Raw genomic sequence first — 17,900 nt, forward strand, 5'->3', positions numbered from 1 at the left:
AGGAAATTGTCTATTTGTGTCTCTCAAGCACATTAAACTTGGTCTAATGCCTTATAAGGTTTTGATTGATGAATTCTCCAACGATGATGGCAGAAGTTTACACTTTAAGGATTTGTTCTAAAGACAAGGACTGGGGTCCGGTCCTTGGTCGGTCCTGTTTTTCCTCAGCATCTACAGCTGTGGGAAATCTGAATCAGATTAGGAAAGCTCTCTATGGGAACATAAAAAGCTGCACCAACTGTCAGTGGGAACACTGACTGCTGTAACTATCTCTGCCAATCACAGGGGAGAGGTTAAAATAAGAACAAGTGACAACCAATGAGGATGACTGCAAGAGAAATGGACAAAGGTGAAGGCCTGGGAGACATATTTGGCTCTAGTGGGGGTCCAAGGGATTGAGACTTCTGGGAAAAGGAAATCATCACATCAATATCTGCAGGACTTTTAAGTTTAAATATATTTAATAATGGTTTAAACAAAAAGAATGGCCTGTCATCTTAAAAAAGAACAACCCCTGAAGAGATAATCCTTAGTAGGTGCTAACTGAATGCATTATGAAAGCATGGCCCCACATTGAGAGAAAAATATTTAACCAGTTACCTGCAGAAATAGTTTCGCCCAAACTTGGCCCAGTGTTCTCTGACGATCTGCTGCACACCCTGTTTCCTGGCGGCCATGATGGACAACCACATCAACACTGACCACAAACCATCCTTTTCACGGATGTGGTCTGAACCTAGAAGAGAGGAAACAACAAAAATATTTGACTTAATAGATTTTTTACTTTTTGTTAGTGAACTACGTTAACAAAAGGATAACTTCATAACGTCAACATAACTTCCAGCTGTCATGCTTATTTAACTTCGGTGTTATGCAAAAAAGTCTGAAATGAAGTCTTAAGGAATAGCACCAAAATGATTATTAGCACATTATAACAGCTAAGCATGAGGACTGAAAATAAGAACACATAGTATTGTCCTAGTTATAAAGCATGCAATGTTTGGATGTTGCCAGGCTAGCTGTTTCCTCCTATTTACCGTTTTTATGCATGGCTATGCTGACTACCTCCTCCTCTAGTAAGATACTTTGCTGGCAGTTATAAGAGAGATGTTATTATTAAACTCCATAATGTCAACCACAGAAATAGAGGTGCAATGTTTCTTCAGGACTTAGGGGGGAAATTGACCTGGAAACCAGATTAATTTGCAAAGAAACGTTTTGTACGTTCAGTCAGAAAATTCCCATTTGTGATGGTTTTGAAATATTCATTGCAGCAGTAGAAGATATTTTAGTGTCTTGGCTCAAACAGTATCACTCCTTGCAGATTTATTTTACATGCAGATATTAAGGAGCAATAGGGAAGTATCTTAATCCCCCAGTCAATTGGATGCAGGGGTGGAGGTGGAGCTAAAAGAAAGAGTGCAGTACTGATTTAGGGCTGACAATGGAAGAGCAGAGGGGGAGATCATACATCAGACAATGCAGTTCCTTGAGTGTCCACTAGAGGCTAACTGCAGAAGCACTGGAAGTCACATACACACCCCATGTCAAAACAGATTTTTACAGCAGAAATAAACATGTTTACAGACTCGTTAAAAAGGGGTTTTGGCTGGAACAGTAAATGTATTACAGGGCAAGCTGTTCAGGACATTATTTTTTAACCCATCTATTTTGTTTTAAACAAGGATACAAGTTATGCATAATTAGGAGCATGGCTTTATGTAATTATTAGAGCCCTGCACGAGACTCTTTTCTAAGCCCCTGACCATTACTGCTCACCCCCTCAGCAAGTGCCACCCATTCCAGTTCATACCCCCAACAGGTCTGTCCAGTCCAGCCCACATCCAACAAAGATTCTGACAAACCATGTTTAATATTCAGAATAACAGTGTATTTAATTAAAGGAATGGCAGTATTAATATGTTCACTCAAGTACCACCTTGACAAAGTTTCCTCCCCCAATGAAGTCTAAGAAAACAACAACACTCACATACTCATCACGCATAATGGTGCCACACATGGATAAAAAAGCAGCTTCTCAGACTGATTTAACTCCTGGTTATGGCTTAATAATAGCAATGTCATGCTAACATTTGACCTTATTTAAACATCATTTATCATCATTAATGTTTAAGTCATACAGGGGTAAAATTGTTGCTTGATCTCTGGAAACTTGTGCTTCATAAAAACTGCAACACACTTCCTTCAGCTCTCAAAGACAGTAGATTAATCCTTACTCTTTAATCTAATCTTTACTCTACTCGATGTGCTGTTACCAACCTCGTCATTAGATGCTTAATAAGACCACTTTGCACAGAAAAGTGTGTTTTTCCCCCAGATAACTGCGTAATGGCTCAGCATCTCCGTGTGCTGGTGTGTGTTTGTGGTGATTGGCCTACAACCCAATAAGAGGAGCATTAAAGCTATGCCTTTTGACTTCTTTCCAAATTTGTAATGCACACACTTTATTGTGGCGCTCTAACAAAGCAACACACTGTTTGGCTACATGGAGACAGAGACATATTCAAACATTTCTATGCAGCACTGCCAACTACAACCAACAAATAACAGCAAATAAACTGAGATTTCTACTGCCAACATATGGCACATCTCCAAACACAATTCCTTGTTTTTCAACAAAGTCCAGTTGTTTACAGCTCTTTCACTCACTCTTTCAGTTATGAAGAAAAATCATAGTCATGAGCCTGGTGTACTTTCCATCTTTTTGAGTGTATGTTTGAAAGCAAAGGCCATCTTATCTTTAGCATTTGTGGCAGAGTGGGTGTACGCGTTATGCAGGGGAAGTGGGGAATGGGTGACGGGGAGGGGGGCAAACTAAAGCGAAAGGGTTGAATTTTATAGAAAATCTTAAGATATTTTAAATTTTTGTACACTCAAGAAAACCATGGTGGTTGATGCAGAGTGGCCTCAAAAGCCCCCTTAACTAACCAAATAGCTGACATCACTCAGACTATGTGCAGTATTTTCTACATTCTATGGTACTGATAAATATCAAGTGTAATCTCAGCACAGCTCTGGTTGCCTGGCTGAACTAGCTCACAAGCACTGCTCCATTTCTAGCATAACTTACAGACTGATTCCTCAGCAATAGTCATGATACAATGATGCTTTGATCTGTAAAATACCTGCGTAAAATTATCCTTTTTTACACAACTGGGTCATAATGTTCACTTAAGCCTTGTTCTCAGCCTCACTTTGCTTAACAGACTGTCAGGATGAGTTCTTGGGCTTGGAGATGTGCCAAACAAAATGTTTCCAGCCTCCGATACAAACACTAACACACAGAGTATTTCACACCCTTGATCATTTTCCCTCTCTGGGGAGCAGTCAGCCTGTTCTCAAAAACAGCTGCTCTGTAAAGGTATCTGTTAAAGGGACACTGTGACATTTTAATAAGATTGATGATCATGTTTGGATGTTTCCATGGCGGAGACTGGCAAAGAACTGAACTATTATATATGAGTTTAAAGCCTTTCACATGTATGCATTCCTGAAATTTTATAACATTTTAGTGCCGCCTACCTCTGAAATCTTCCCAAGTCACATGTCCCTCACAGGCTTTACCATATATCAGTGCATCATGTCATTGGGTGTATTTCCTAAATCACTAAATGAGCGGAGAAGAGCCATCAAAATGAGTGTAAAGCAGCTTTGTTTTATGTATAAAGATAGCCCAGATTGTGCACCAGCGCAGCTGATAAAAACATCATCCCCCTGCCCACTCACTCACATTGAATTTTCCTGAATATCTGCTTCCTTCACACATCAGCTCCCCCTGGCTTCCTGTTGACATTTACTAGAGGGCTAGCAGAAAAAGTGCAGATAAAGACAGGGTGCAAAATTCAGCCTTTAGAGTCTGACTGTGGCAGTGAACAGCTGTTAGGTAATGGACATTTGTCATTATTTAATCCTTGTCTGCCTGTCTGACACAAAAAGAAAAAGAGGGATCAATGACTGGAATGTAAAATATGTCCAAAAAATGTCCTTGTTTCTGCTCGATTATGCAGCTATAAACTGCTGTCAGTGTTTTAAAAAGTCACTACAAGCAGGTTTAAAAGTTGTTGGTATTTAAGAAAGTCAGAAAGTCAAAGATGTAGATATTAGGGATGGAACTAAACTTCATAAAACAGTTAAAGTTCCTGCATAGTTATAAAAAATAACCTTTGTTTTAGGTTTCCTGTAAGACAGAGCACTATATTATGGACCACCAGGCCAAATTTCAGTTAAGAAAACAATCTGTAAGTTTATAAAATTGAGCTTTAAGTCATGAATAATGAGGCAGTCAAATCTGCTCTAGCATGGTGTGGGCTTGTCGGTTGAATGAGCTGAAGCCCTGCCCACTGGAGAAATATGATCCTCTCTCAAAATTGAAAAAATACTTCTGATCAGAACACAGCTGCCTGGTGCTGTGCCACAGCAAAGAGACAGACGCAGGTATTAAATTTACTCTTTTCTGGTTCAAACCTCTCCATTATGACACTTTTAATGACCCATAGGCCATCGTGGCTGATAGATTTAGGAAATGTACCACACAATAAACAAAAACACAGCATTTAACTGGCTGTTAACCTTCCTTAAAGGTGGAGACATCAGCTATCAATAGACTGTACTGAGATGAACTGCTCTGTGATTTTATATCACTGTAGTATTAGGGGGTTGGGGTAATTCCCCATCAAAACCGGTGATGTCATAGGCTTCTGTATTTGCCCTGCTCAAATACAACTTAATTTTATTTTCACCAAGAAAGCCTCCGTGTTTGGCACTATCTTGCAATGCAAGCTTTGGCTACATGCTCTTCCACCTCAGCGTACCTGAACAGCTGTTTGGGTCTGCGGGCTTCGTCAGAGGAAACAAGAAGTTACGTTTAAACAAACTACAATTTCAACTCAAGTGATGATGACCTGTTGTTTACTGTGTATAAAAGGGGAAACTTTTATGAGCCGGGGGAAAGAAAGAGGGTGCCAAAGTAAGCAAACTGTGAGCCGACGTCCACAAGAGCTACTGTTGTCTCAGTGGGACTTTGTTACAACATTTCAGGACACTTCTGATCAGAGTATAGTGTTTCACAGATGCCTGCAGCCTGCATCACTCCCCATCCAGAGTTCCCTGCCTTACTGAACGTCTTCCTTTACTGACCTTCTTTAACTTTCTTGATGAAATGGAGAAACTGACCCGGACCAGAATGGCTGCATGGAAATTTGTCATCTAAGTAAGTTTATGGCTGTCGCTTTATTATTCAATGACTGATAATAAGACAAGCTACAGTCTGTACAATATGTTTACTTTATGAAATCATTAACTCAGCTATTGAAGTGGAAAACTGAGCTGAAATAAGTAGTTTAGGTTTAGTTTGATGTTGTTTCCTCTGGCGAAGCCTGCAGACCCAAACAGCTATTCATATATGCTGAGGCGGAAGAGCACGTAGCCGAAGCTTACATTGCAAATTAGTGCCAAACACAGAGGCTTTCTGGGTGATAAATAACTGCTTCCAAAATTTTTAATATTGCTTATAATAGAGCCAGCATTGTTTTTTGGCCCATTTTTACCTTAAACTCGCTAAATTACATGGAGCTACTTTACCTGTCTGTAACCTAGCTTCTACAAGCGCATCCTGTTTGAAGGTGCAACGCTCACCAAGATCACTGGCGGCTAACGCACGGCTATTGACAAGTACCTCATACAACCCAACTGAAAAAATACTGAACTGTCTCTCAAGGAGCATTTTGAGGAAACTTCCTGAAAGCTTACAGAAATGTCCACTCTTAATCAAGGATAAACTTAGATTTTGTAGGTCAAAGGTCATGGTCTATATTCATCCTTTGCTTGTGCTAAAAGATATCTCAAAAATGCAAGATTTTCTTGAAACTTTGTTGAGATGTCCACTCTGATCAGGGATTTCTTTAAACTTTGGTGAACTAATTAGATTTTAGGTCTAAGATCAAGGGTCTTATGTTCATCCCTTGCTTGCAAACTCAATATTTCAAGAACGCTTTGATGGATTTTATTAAGACTTTTCTCATGGACAAACTGAATTCATGTTGAAGGTACAGTGTCAAAGTCAAAACTCACCCTATCTCTTCTTTTTGACCCACCACTGGGCTTTGTTGTCCTCTTAATGTATCCCAGAGAGGCAGATATCCCAGAGGAATATAACCACCATCTGTATATTTTATACTTCTGTCAAATTCTTGTTTATTTGGTACCAAACTACATTTTGAGTGAAAATGTGTTTGAATTCTGAAGCTTCTTTTATGCAGTCAAATATAATCAGAGTATCAACAACAAAGCCTGCAAAATGTGAACAGTAATGTTTGACAGTTTGTGTTGTGTGAGAGAGAGAGAGAGTCAGCGAAGAGCAGGAGTGGTGCACAGCTTGGATGATTTACTACTATGGGCTCTCTCAGAGCTTTTGGCCTTACATGGGTAGACAACGAGTAAGCTCCCATAGTCCTCTACATAGCTCTCTGCATCTCTGCTCCTTCCATTTCTCTTCTCCTCGGCAAAACCCCTCTATTTCGAATCTGTATACTCTTCTCTGCTGTTTACAACCACATTTTTCCAGCCTGTTCCCTTGGTTTGAGGAGCCATAATCATGAATGCAATCTTACATAATCTTCAATTAAAAACATAAGACAAGGAGAAAGGGAGAGTCGAAGACAGCAACAAGTAAAACAAAACTTCAGAAAGTTCAGAGGTGTAAAAAGGTGAAGAGGAAAACAGATAGAGGCTGGAGAAATGACAGATGTAGAGGGAAAGCGTTATAAAATGTATATTATTTGTGCAAAGATTGTTTATATTTTCTGACCACCTATGTATGTATGTGCCTGCATCCACAGAAATTGACACTGAAGGCATGTGTGCATGCTGTAACGATTCAGGAAGCCTCAGTCTCCTTTTATAGCAGAAGAATGGGGATTATTTACACATGCAGTCAGGGTCACAGCTCTCAAATCTATTACACATCTCTGCAGCCACAGGCAGTCAGGATGCTCTGCTTACTAACATAAACCTGGAACAAGCTGCTGAGTGCTCAGAAGCGATGGGAAACAGGGTGCTATTGTCACAAAAATTTCACTGGTAAAGGGGATTGTTAATTTCATAAACACTTGTGTGTTATCTTCAGAGTATCTGTAATAAGTCCTGTCAGTAATTTTAACATCTAACATGTGTTTTACCTGCAGACAATTTTGAGATTGAAATGTTAGCAAATACTGAAATAATTAGAATAATTATACACTTGTTTTTTGGTACATGTCCACTGCCATTTATAAGGAAACATTCTGATTTAACCTGTGCTAAGTGTCGAGGATAGAGGGAATCATTCGTGTTAAAGCTTGTAAAGCTTTCAGAGGTAAAACTATGATTTCAAGCTGCATAAATAAATATGACTTGATTTAGCTGTATACATATGTTTTCTAAGCAGTAGCTTATTAATGCCGGTACTGTACTCCCTCGTACTTTCACTTGTATTTCCAGAAAAAGTGATTCAGAAAATTGGGCTTTACTTTTGGCCTTTTGAGTCATGTTTAAACTGAAATTCAGTATCTACGGGTGCATCTCAGAAAATGAGAATGTCATGAAAAAGTTCCTTTTTTGCTGTGATTTAATTTAAAAAGTTATACTTCCATATTTTCTACATTTATCTTATACAAAGTTAAATATTTTAAGAACTCTTTTTTGGTTAAATGTTGGTGAATACTAGGGGTGGGAATCACTAGTGGCCCCACGATACGATATAATCATGATACTTTGGTCACGATTTGATTTGTGATTTTAAACATTTTGCAATACAAGAGTATTTAGATACCATATATTGTGATATATTGGGATCTATACCATTTTTCAACTGTTTCGCTAATTTAGCATTAGTCTTGCCCTCATGTTTCTCGTATTTCTGCAGTATTTTATTTTCATATAGCATTCTTGCAAACCTCATGTGTCATTTCCATTTAATTTGTGCCCTGCTTGCTTTCCTAATGTCTTTTCCCCGGTGCTGCTATGTTTGTTATACTTACTCCTGCTCTGTGATCGTCACCTCTGCCTACCTCACTGGACAATCAATTGTCCAAACAATAGATTTTATTTTTCTGTTATAATAGACATCAGTTCAAATTAGCAATTAATCTGAAAAAATAAAAGCTACTTGGTGGATGATACGATATATCACCAGACAAAGTATCGCGATTATATGCTGTATCGATTTTTTTCTCCCACCCCTAGTGATTACGGCTTACAGCTCACAAAAATCAAAAATCCACTATCTCAAAATATTAGAATACCAAAAAATAATAGTCCAAAAAATAATTTATTACACAGAAATGCTAACCTTGAAAATGATGCTCATTTATGCACTTAGTACTTGGTTGGAGCTCCTTTTACACAAATTACTACAGCTATACAACATGACATGGAGCACCACTGCAACTGGTACATCAGCTAAAAGTGTTTTTTTTTTAATAAATGTCTTCCTCGTTGCAAGTCTAAGGTAGTTAAAGCCTGAATTTCGGTGTGAGACTGCAGAAATCACGCTCAAAATACTACATTTTTATGAGTCTGACACTCATAATGCAGGACAATGCCTTACATCCATAGGATGCACAGGAAACCTCTGTATGGTCAAACACAGCACAAATCAGTCAAAATACAAGGTTTAAAAAAATGAGCAACAGCTTAGATGATTTATGCATCAACTCTCTCAAATTACACAGCCTAAAACTTGAATGCTAAAAGTCTTGATATTGATATTTTGCCTTATTAAACAATGCTGCTTGTTAAAATAGTGACTGGTAAAAAATTTTTGTGCTGGTAGATTTTTGAATCCACCAGCCAAAGTGGCAGTTAGACAAAAAAGTTAAATAGTTAAACCCTGCAATGCAGCCATATGGCAACCCGCAGCAGTGTGGATGTTCAACGTACACAAAGCAAAGTTACCTGCTCAAGGCCCATGATTGACCATCTTCTGTTATCATAACTCAGTAATGCCTGTAGCTGTTAAATAAGACCCATTTTAATAAACTTAAGGCTCCCTTTAATTTTCAAACCAAGGGTGGACAGACTTGGTTCAACAAGTCCCTGGTGCATATTCAAAGATAGCAGCAGCTGCTTCTGCTGGTGGCCTTGTTTGCAGACACCTCCACAACAGCTGGTAGTGAGGGAGGGGATTTCTCTGCCAAACACCCACACGCTCACATTTTCCAAACCAGCAAAGTAATTAAATCAGTGACCTTCTCTTATGATGCTTCCTGCCTTATCTGCACTGATTTGATTCTGCATTTATAGGTGAAGTCTTCTGTTGAGTGAGTATGTTGTAAATGTGCTTAAGACTAATAGGTTGTACCTGTTCCAAAGCTCTCCTCTCCACAAAGGGAACAACGGCCAGAATCCATCAGGTTCCCAAAGTACCTCCAGCCTGTGGGAGTCTCATACAGCGCCAGTTTCATAGCTTTGGCTACCCTACAAACACACACACAGAAAGAGAGGAACATAAGCGTAATACAAACTAAAACACAGGTTTATATCCATTTCTAATTTCTAATCATAGCATTTTCCAGTTCTGCTACAGGGATAGCAGACCTTTAGAATAAAGAGAACCAAACCTGTTTAAGTTTAAACTAACAACAGCTCCTCCAATAACTCTATAAGGCAAAGGCAGCAAGAATAAAGTGAGTTAACATTCTCATGTTTGCTTTGAACCAGAGCCATTTACTAGTAAGAGGAGTAGGTGGTTTGTGTTTCTATGTATGTAGATGTACGTTTGGTTTCTGGGGCGAGAGGACAGGGAAGACAGTAAAATATGTGGGAGTTCACAAAAAACAGGGTAATAGTGAAGGGAAAACCTTATAAACAATAGGCATCATGGGTATGGCTGACACTATGGTTAAGACAGCACATTTATGTCCTCATCATGGTTTTGGGAAACTAAGGGCCTGATTCACAAAAGGATTGAGCACCTTTTGTGCCACCCAAACCTGTGCAAATGAGCCAGAAAAGCACTGAGTACAGAAAGAGTTAAATGGCCCCTAACTGTGCATAGGAAATAGCACCTCTGCTGTTAGCGTGCATGTAAAAGAGCTATGACACATTAATTCTGTGGTAAAATTTGCCCCTTTGTACGCAAATGAGTCTCAAATGAATTCACAAATGACGGCACTACCAGCAACACTGAATTAGAGAGGGAAAAAAACACTGAACACTGAATTAGAAGGAAAAAAGGAATGTCTGCTGTGAGCTGGTGGTAACCTCACTGTGGTATTTGTGATGCTATTAGAGGCCACAATTTATTCTTAGAAAAATACTCCTCATAGTTTAAATAAAATGTCAAAAAGCATTTATCACAAACAAGCTTTATACAGGTAGGGCCTTCAGAATGTTTTGAACCAGATGTGTGGGCATTTTAGCAACTTTTAGCTAATCCTTTGGATGTAATGGCAAAAAACTGTTTTGGATTACTTTCAGTGCTCTCATACACTTATTAAGTGAACTTGTTCAACTGATCATTAAAGCCAATGTCAAGACAATCTGCTCAAGTTCAAATCTAGCATCAGAATAGGGAAGAAAGGTGATTTAAGTGACTTTGAATGTGCCTCTACTGGGAATTTCACATACAACCATCTTTAGGTTTACAGAGAATGGTCAGAAAAGAGAAACTCTGCAAGGAGCAACAGTTCTTTGAGCCAAAATGCCTCATAGATGACAGAGGTTGGAGGAGAACGGCCAGACTTGTTTGAGCTGATAGAAAGGCAAGAATAACTTAAATATCCACTTTTTACATCCACGGTATGCAGAAGAGCTTCTCTGAATACACAACATGACAAACCTTGAGGGATATGGGCTACAGCAGTGGAGGATGACACCAGGTGTCAGCTAAGAACAGGGGACGAAGGATCAGAGGTGGAAAAGGAAACCACTTATAGTTAAAGTACAGTTACTCTGGTTAAATCTACTTAAATAAAAGGAAAAGTTCATGTCTATAAATCTATTCAAGTAAAAGTAAAATGTATCTAATTTAAAGTTTACTTTAAACAGAACTCAAATCAGGTTGTTCGAGTGATAACACCTCTATAAACAAGTCAGATACACAGATAAATGACAGATACACAGAAAAATGAAATGAAAAATTACTTGAACTCAGCTAAAATTAACACTTTCTCTATTAGTCCACACTACTATGGTGAAATTACACTTTGAAAGTGTTATGTACAATATGACAGAGCTGCAGTTACTCTTGAGAGTCCACCTCATAGCAAGGCAATGCATACTGATGAGTATCCACTATGTGTCCTTGAGGGACACTTAAGGTCACAGGTTAGAACTCTTACTCAGTGGATAACTTCACTCATGATACAATTGTGTCTCATCAAAAACAACAACGATCCACCAGAAACACGACCAAAAGAAGCCCAGCAGTGATATCTAAACTACAGGCAACATCTAAAAACAGCTTAACACATATAAAACACATCTAAACACTGCCAAAGGGCATGATGGGAAACCTGACACACACGTTCCGCAGATTTGAAATCGTAGTGGACAGACCTTGGATCAATTGACTCTTTATAGAGTCGAACTACTGCCAATGGATCAAAACTGTTAAATAACTCCAACACTGAAGACCACGTCACTCAGAACAGTGTTAAAAATTCTTACTTTAGAAATTAAAATGAACTCTAAAATGTTTAACCCTGAGATTTCGACACTCCAGTTTTTGCTGTGTAAATCAGCTGTTTTGGGATGTGATCTGGAATCTTGACTCTCTCTATGTGCTACTGTGTAGTCAACAGAGGTGGAAAAAGTACATTATTGCACTCAAGAAAAACTACAGTTACTCTGGTTAAAACTTACTTAAGCAGATGTAAAAGTACTGATTTCATAATGTTCTCAAAGTAGAAGAATCCCAAAAACTTCTCAATTACAATACTTTGAGTAAATGTAATTAGTTACTGTTAAACCTAGCTGAGGATGCAATTTACCACAGGCACAGCAAAATTAGACAATAGGAAATTGGAAAGACTTTGCCTGGTCTGATGAGTCTTGGTTTCCACTGTGACAATTTGGCATAGATACGGGAAATCCTGCCAGACCACCAACAACCGGGGTCAACTAAAGTAATTTGAATCACCTTTTTTCACCATTCTGATGGAACTTAAGTAGATTATTTTGTCTAATCACCTAGATTGTGATTGGCTGATTAGATATTTGCATTACTGCAGTGAACTGGTATACCTAATGAAGTTGGCTGAGGCCAAAAGAAGGCTAAGAGGAGCGTGAATACTGGAATGTTGTGACTGTAGACAAGGAATGGCCAAAAATCAGAACATGCATTTTTGATGAAAAAGATCCTATATCCTTCCATATTCCCTAACAGCTTGAGGAAAAACATTGTAACATAATACTGTGCACTGTGAAACTACTTGTTTTATCCCCATTAGTAAGAAAAGTGCTTACATATAGCACCCCATTGATGTCCATTCACCTCAGATCATCACCTATTTATTTAGTGCCAACTCATACATAATTCAACATATCTTACATTAAAAGATCAGATTTACACCACGCTCTAAACTACATTATCTATGGAGACCTATCTGTAAATCTTTGTGAGAAAAACATTAAGGAAGCATAAGTTTTGAGGAAAGGATTCCTTTTAACAGACAAACTTTGAGCAGACTCAAGCCAAACAGCCATCTGCTGAGACTGTGTTGGAATAATTTGAATTAAACTACACTGACGTACTTCGTTTTTTTATAAAAGATGACAAAAACATCCTCTGAGAGATTAACTTGCTGTGTCTGCTTGTAAAGACTTTTAGTTTGAAATAAAGATGACTAGACAGTGCACAGTGTCCTCCTCATTCCCCACGGATCACTCCTCAGCCACATCATCCACGCTTCCCCCTCCCAGTAACCGCTGCGAGATGTAAACAAACTCAGAGAACTCAGAGTTGGGGACAAAATACTTTAAAACAACCTTAGATTTGTTGCTCCAGCTGAGAAGAGAAACATAAAAAAATATCTCAAAATGCTTGTGCTGAAGGCAGCTGTGGGAATTCCCAGTACAACATATGTGGATGTGGGAGGGATTTCAAGTGGCAGTGCACGTCCTCACAATCATCATGCACATAAATAAACACCACAGTGCCCGGCGCAGTTGTTTACAAGAAGACGGGATAAATTACCAAATAAGACTAACTAGCTTTACTCCTCTCTGGGGAAGCAAGAGTTGGAGCGGAAAGCCTGGCATTCCTTGAAGAAATCAGAAACTCCAGCCGGCTGATGAGCCTCTGACGTTTTAAACGGCACGTCCACGGCCAACACAAGCACTGAAACTGACCCGGCAGTGCTCAGCTTAGAATAATGTTGCAAAATGTTGAGTCAAAACAGTGTGAGAATATATAGAGAGGATATTTTCTCAAGTTTGATAATCACACCAGCTATGCTAAAACAGAAAACACATTCAAACCCAAACATAGACTTGCTATGACTATACAGCAGATCTATACATTTATCAAGAAAAACATGCATATTTGAACAGACATAGGCTTTCTATTTACCAGGACAGAAAAATGTAGAGGAAAAAGACCAGAGCCTATACACATTACAGTGGTTTCTTTGGAACAAAGGCATATTTTTATAAGAACTAACTTACTGTGTATGGAAACTGGAGTATAATGCCAGAACGATTGCTCTTGACTGACCAGCAACCAGTCCAGGATGTACCATGTCTCTAGCCCAATGACAGTATGGATCGGCTCCAGCCCCCAGTGACCCAAGTCAGGATAAGCGCAACAGATGGCAATCTCCAAATCATTCAGTTTGCTGTTGACTCTGTATCATGTCCCTTCTCAGCACTGATCATCCTGATCCTGGCCCAGTCATGTCTGACTTTGCTGACTATGGCAGATCTTTCTGCCATGGCATTAATGTGTCAAAGACATGCTTATTGTAGTTAACTAAAAACAAAATAACTTAAAGGGATATTTTGGTATTATATTTTTATCTGGGTTTTTGGGAAGCTAGGCTAAACAGTGTAGCAGATGGGTATAGTTTCTCCACATAATTTAACAAGTTTAAGTTAGAAATGGGCCAAAAATATGTCGCCTCAGCACATCTGAACAGCTGTTTGGGTCTGCAGGCTTCATAAAACAACACTAAACTAAGTGATTTCGACGCAAATGATGATAACACACCGTTTACTGTGGATAGTGGATACTTGTATGAGCCAGAGCACACAGAGGAACTTCTACAGATGGAGACTCAGTGTAAAGAAAAGGGGGAGAGAAACTTCAGCAGAGACTGATCACCAGAAGAGATCTGGCATACTGGCTGGTGTAAGTGTGTAAACTGTGAGCCCATGTCCATGAGAGCTACTGTTGTCATGAGTGGGATTTAGTTACAACACTTCTTCAGGACATTTCTGATCAAGGATAAAGGCTCACAGATGCCTGCAGCCTGCATCACTCCCCATCCAGAGTTCCTAATTTGCTGAACACCGGTGTTTTTTGGACCTTCTTCAACTTTCTGAAGATAAATTGGCAAAACTGACCCTGAGCAGAAGAGCTGAATGGAGATTTGTCATCCAAGCAAGTTTATGGCTGTCATTTCATTCTTCTAATGGCTGATAACTAGACAAGCTACAGTTGCCATGAAATGTTTACTTTGTGAAATCATTCTGTCAGCTGTTGAAGTGGAAAAACTGTTGTTTCCCGTTGTTTCCTCTGATAAAGCCTGCAGACCCAAACAGAAGGTCAGATACACTGAGGTGGAAGAGTACGTAGCTGGTGGCCGAAGCTCACATTGCAAAATAGTGCCCAAAAGACTTTCTGGGTGAATTATCTAACAGTGTACAATTGATCTAGCATTGTTTTGGGCCCATTTTTACCTTAAACTCACAAAATTACATGGAGAAACTGTTCCTGTCTGTAGCGCTGTTTAGCCTAGCTTCTCCAAGCACATCCTAGTTGAAGGGGCAACACTCACTGAAATCACTGGAGACTAATGCCACTACTATCACCAAACACCTTATACCACCCAACTTCAGAAATATAGGAATATCCCTTTAAACTTAAGTTTAAAAACTATTGTAGTTAACTGAAACTAGAATAAAAACGAGGTTTTACAAAAAATGACACCTAACAAAAACTATATTGTATGCTTACAAAATTGACTACAACTAAATAAAATTAGAAACAAAATATCTTTTGTTTTAGTCTTTGACCCAAGCATATTGCCTGACACATCCTGTATGACTTGTTTAAGGGGATTAACATATTGTTTGAGCTTGTTCTTTTCTTGAACAATACTCTCAGGCTTCTTTAAGATCTTGTGAGCACCTGGAACATTGACTTAAGGGTGTATGCACTAATAGCATTAAGTTTGTATGTACATGAGTGATTAGCATGTATTTACACTTTCTACAGCTTATCTCCACTAGTAGCTACTTTACTCTCTATCATTAAAGTAAATATGATGGGCCAACCAATCCTTTCTCCAGCGATCCAAGCCTGGGGAGTGTAAAAAAAATGGCCCGATTTGATTGGTCAAGACTTAATGCAATGGTAATATTTAGTCTGTATTCAAATATCAAATCTGAATTAATGAAATTGCAATTTAATAGTAGCCTATTTGAATATATTTTTAAATATATGATGTTTACCTTTTCCTGGCTGTTTCGGTTCTCACTCCTGACAGGTATCACACATTATTGTAAAACTAAAACTAACAATACAACTAACAAAGCTTGGCGTAAGGTCTAGCAGGGAGACAGAAGCTGTGCCTCCATTACCCTTAGAAATGTGCAAAATCTAAATAGCACAATAAAAGAAGAGGAGACCAAGACTTTTCTTGACATCATACTTACTCTTATTAGAGGCTTCTGCCGTACATACTGAACTATCATCAGTTGCCTTCATCTTTTGTTCAAAATTGTCAAGGCGACCAATGTAGATGTAATCATAACCGTCCCAACACGCAACAGGTTTTGTGTGTCCAGCTTCCTTGCAGTGGAGTCTCGCAAGATGAGATTTTGCGAGAATTACGAGGCTTATGCCCAAAACTCCCTTCAGTTGAAACAAATTCAAAGCACAAGTGTACTTAGTCGAAATTTAAGAAATATTGCGTTTATTTTGTGAAAAACTGTAATGGAACAGCAGCTAGTTTGACTTCTGTTTATTCTTCCATTTATTAGCTGATAATCACTCATGTGTCTCTCTTTCCCTTCTCTGGTAATCAGTGGTATGGGTGTCAGTTCACTTTTATTCCGAGCCAATCCCATTCTGCCATGGCCTTCCTCGATCCAATCATCCTGCTGCTGTCATATTTAAAAAATCTGTTCTTCTCTCCCCCGCAGTCTGTTGTTTCAGTGCAATCACTGCAATCCCCCTCCACCCCAGTCACCTCCATTACAGCTAACTGGTGTTCAGATCCAGCCATTCTGCATCCTTCCATTGCTACTTCCAAGTCACCACCAGTGTCTAGGCTCCATGGGATGTGATTTATTGTAATTTACTACAGTAACTGACATTGACTGATAAAAGAAATGTTTTTTTGACAGCTACTGTTACTATTATTATTGAAATAATATCTGTTTTATTGATTTTAATCTCTAGATTTGCTGTGCATCAGTAAATAATTTAAATGTTAGGGATGAGATGTCTTTGTATGAAGTCGTGAGTGAAATATTGCCAGCTTTTGGCCTTGACTTGATATTTGACCAAACATAGCATCCAGTGATCTCTCTCCTCACCTTCTCTGAAGAGAGCTCAGCCTGGACTTAAAAGCTTTGTGCTGGCATTCAGACAATAAGCGCAGCATGCTAGAGCTTTACTTGGACTTGAAATTTGAGTTCTTCCTGACCCAAACCAGTAACCCTCACGAAGACAACCAGACTGAAAATACTTGAAATTTAAGAGGTTTGTTTACACTTCAGAGGATTTCTTTAAATGGTCACAGCTGTAACGAGAAATCAGTATCAAACAAGCTTTCTGACTTTGTTTGTGAGAACATTTCCACGCTATGTCAAAAAATATTCATCATGTAATAAAATCAGAAGGGAACGTGTGCATCGTGTCAATATTTAACTTGGCAACCCTCTGCATCTTTCTTCCAGTCAAAATATTGTTTTATAACACTACAGTTAAGCAAGTTGACAGGTTATAAAAATGTTCAGCACTACAAATGAACTATACTTTAAAAACTCTAGATATGACTATAAGTTCAACCCTACCATAACTGGTCTCGTATAGTCCGGCAAAGCAAAGTTGTCTAAGCATTTGGTTCAACGCTTCTTGATTTTCTTTCTCAACTTCTCAGCAGGATGTCATGAAAAATCTGATACAAATACCCCAAAACTAAGGGTCTACTTAGCAACTGGTAAGTCATGTTTCACAAGAGCTGAAGCAGAAGTAGCTGTGACAGTAAATCAGATTACTTTTGCCATCCTGGTAACCAGCACAACCTATAAAACAAAAAAACAACTAAAATATGTAGCTACAGCACATTTAATACATCCACACACCCTTCTACTTAAAATCTAATCAACTATTCAATACAAGAACTGGACTACATCCTTGTAACAGGGTTTCCAATAGTTCAGTCTGCATTTCTACCTACATCCTTCCATCCGGGAACGGTTAAAGGAGAAGCAGATGTTTCCTTTTCCAAAATTTCCCTCCCACTTTCTCTTCCTCTGCATCCTCCCTCTTTGACTGCAACAAAGATCACTTTCAGTATACACAACTGACATGCACAGGGAGACACAATCAGGCACCTATATAACACAAAACGTCACACGAATGAAAGATTTAACACCCATAACTCACCGTCTGATCCCACATCAGTGTCCTGCACACAAAAACATCCACTACTCATCCGTCTACTTTCTGC

The 17,900-nt window shown here is 38.8% G+C and overlaps 1 protein-coding gene across 1 annotated transcript in view; it reads right to left on the reverse strand.

Annotated features, from left to right (window-relative positions):
• Window positions 1-17,900, reverse strand: part of pgm5 (phosphoglucomutase 5) — a 42,539-nt gene that overhangs the window by 10,429 nt on the left and 14,210 nt on the right. Inside the window, exons 8-9 of the mRNA XM_041787980.1 lie at window positions 9,359-9,474; window positions 601-736 (exon numbers count right to left, since the gene is read on the reverse strand). Of these exons, the coding sequence (XP_041643914.1) occupies window positions 601-736; window positions 9,359-9,474 (252 nt within the window). The remainder of the gene's footprint in view (window positions 1-600; window positions 737-9,358; window positions 9,475-17,900) is intronic.

The sequence above is a fragment of the Cheilinus undulatus genome, linkage group 5, assembly GCF_018320785.1.
Source record: "Cheilinus undulatus linkage group 5, ASM1832078v1, whole genome shotgun sequence".
Lineage (NCBI taxonomy): Eukaryota > Metazoa > Chordata > Actinopteri > Labriformes > Labridae > Cheilinus > Cheilinus undulatus.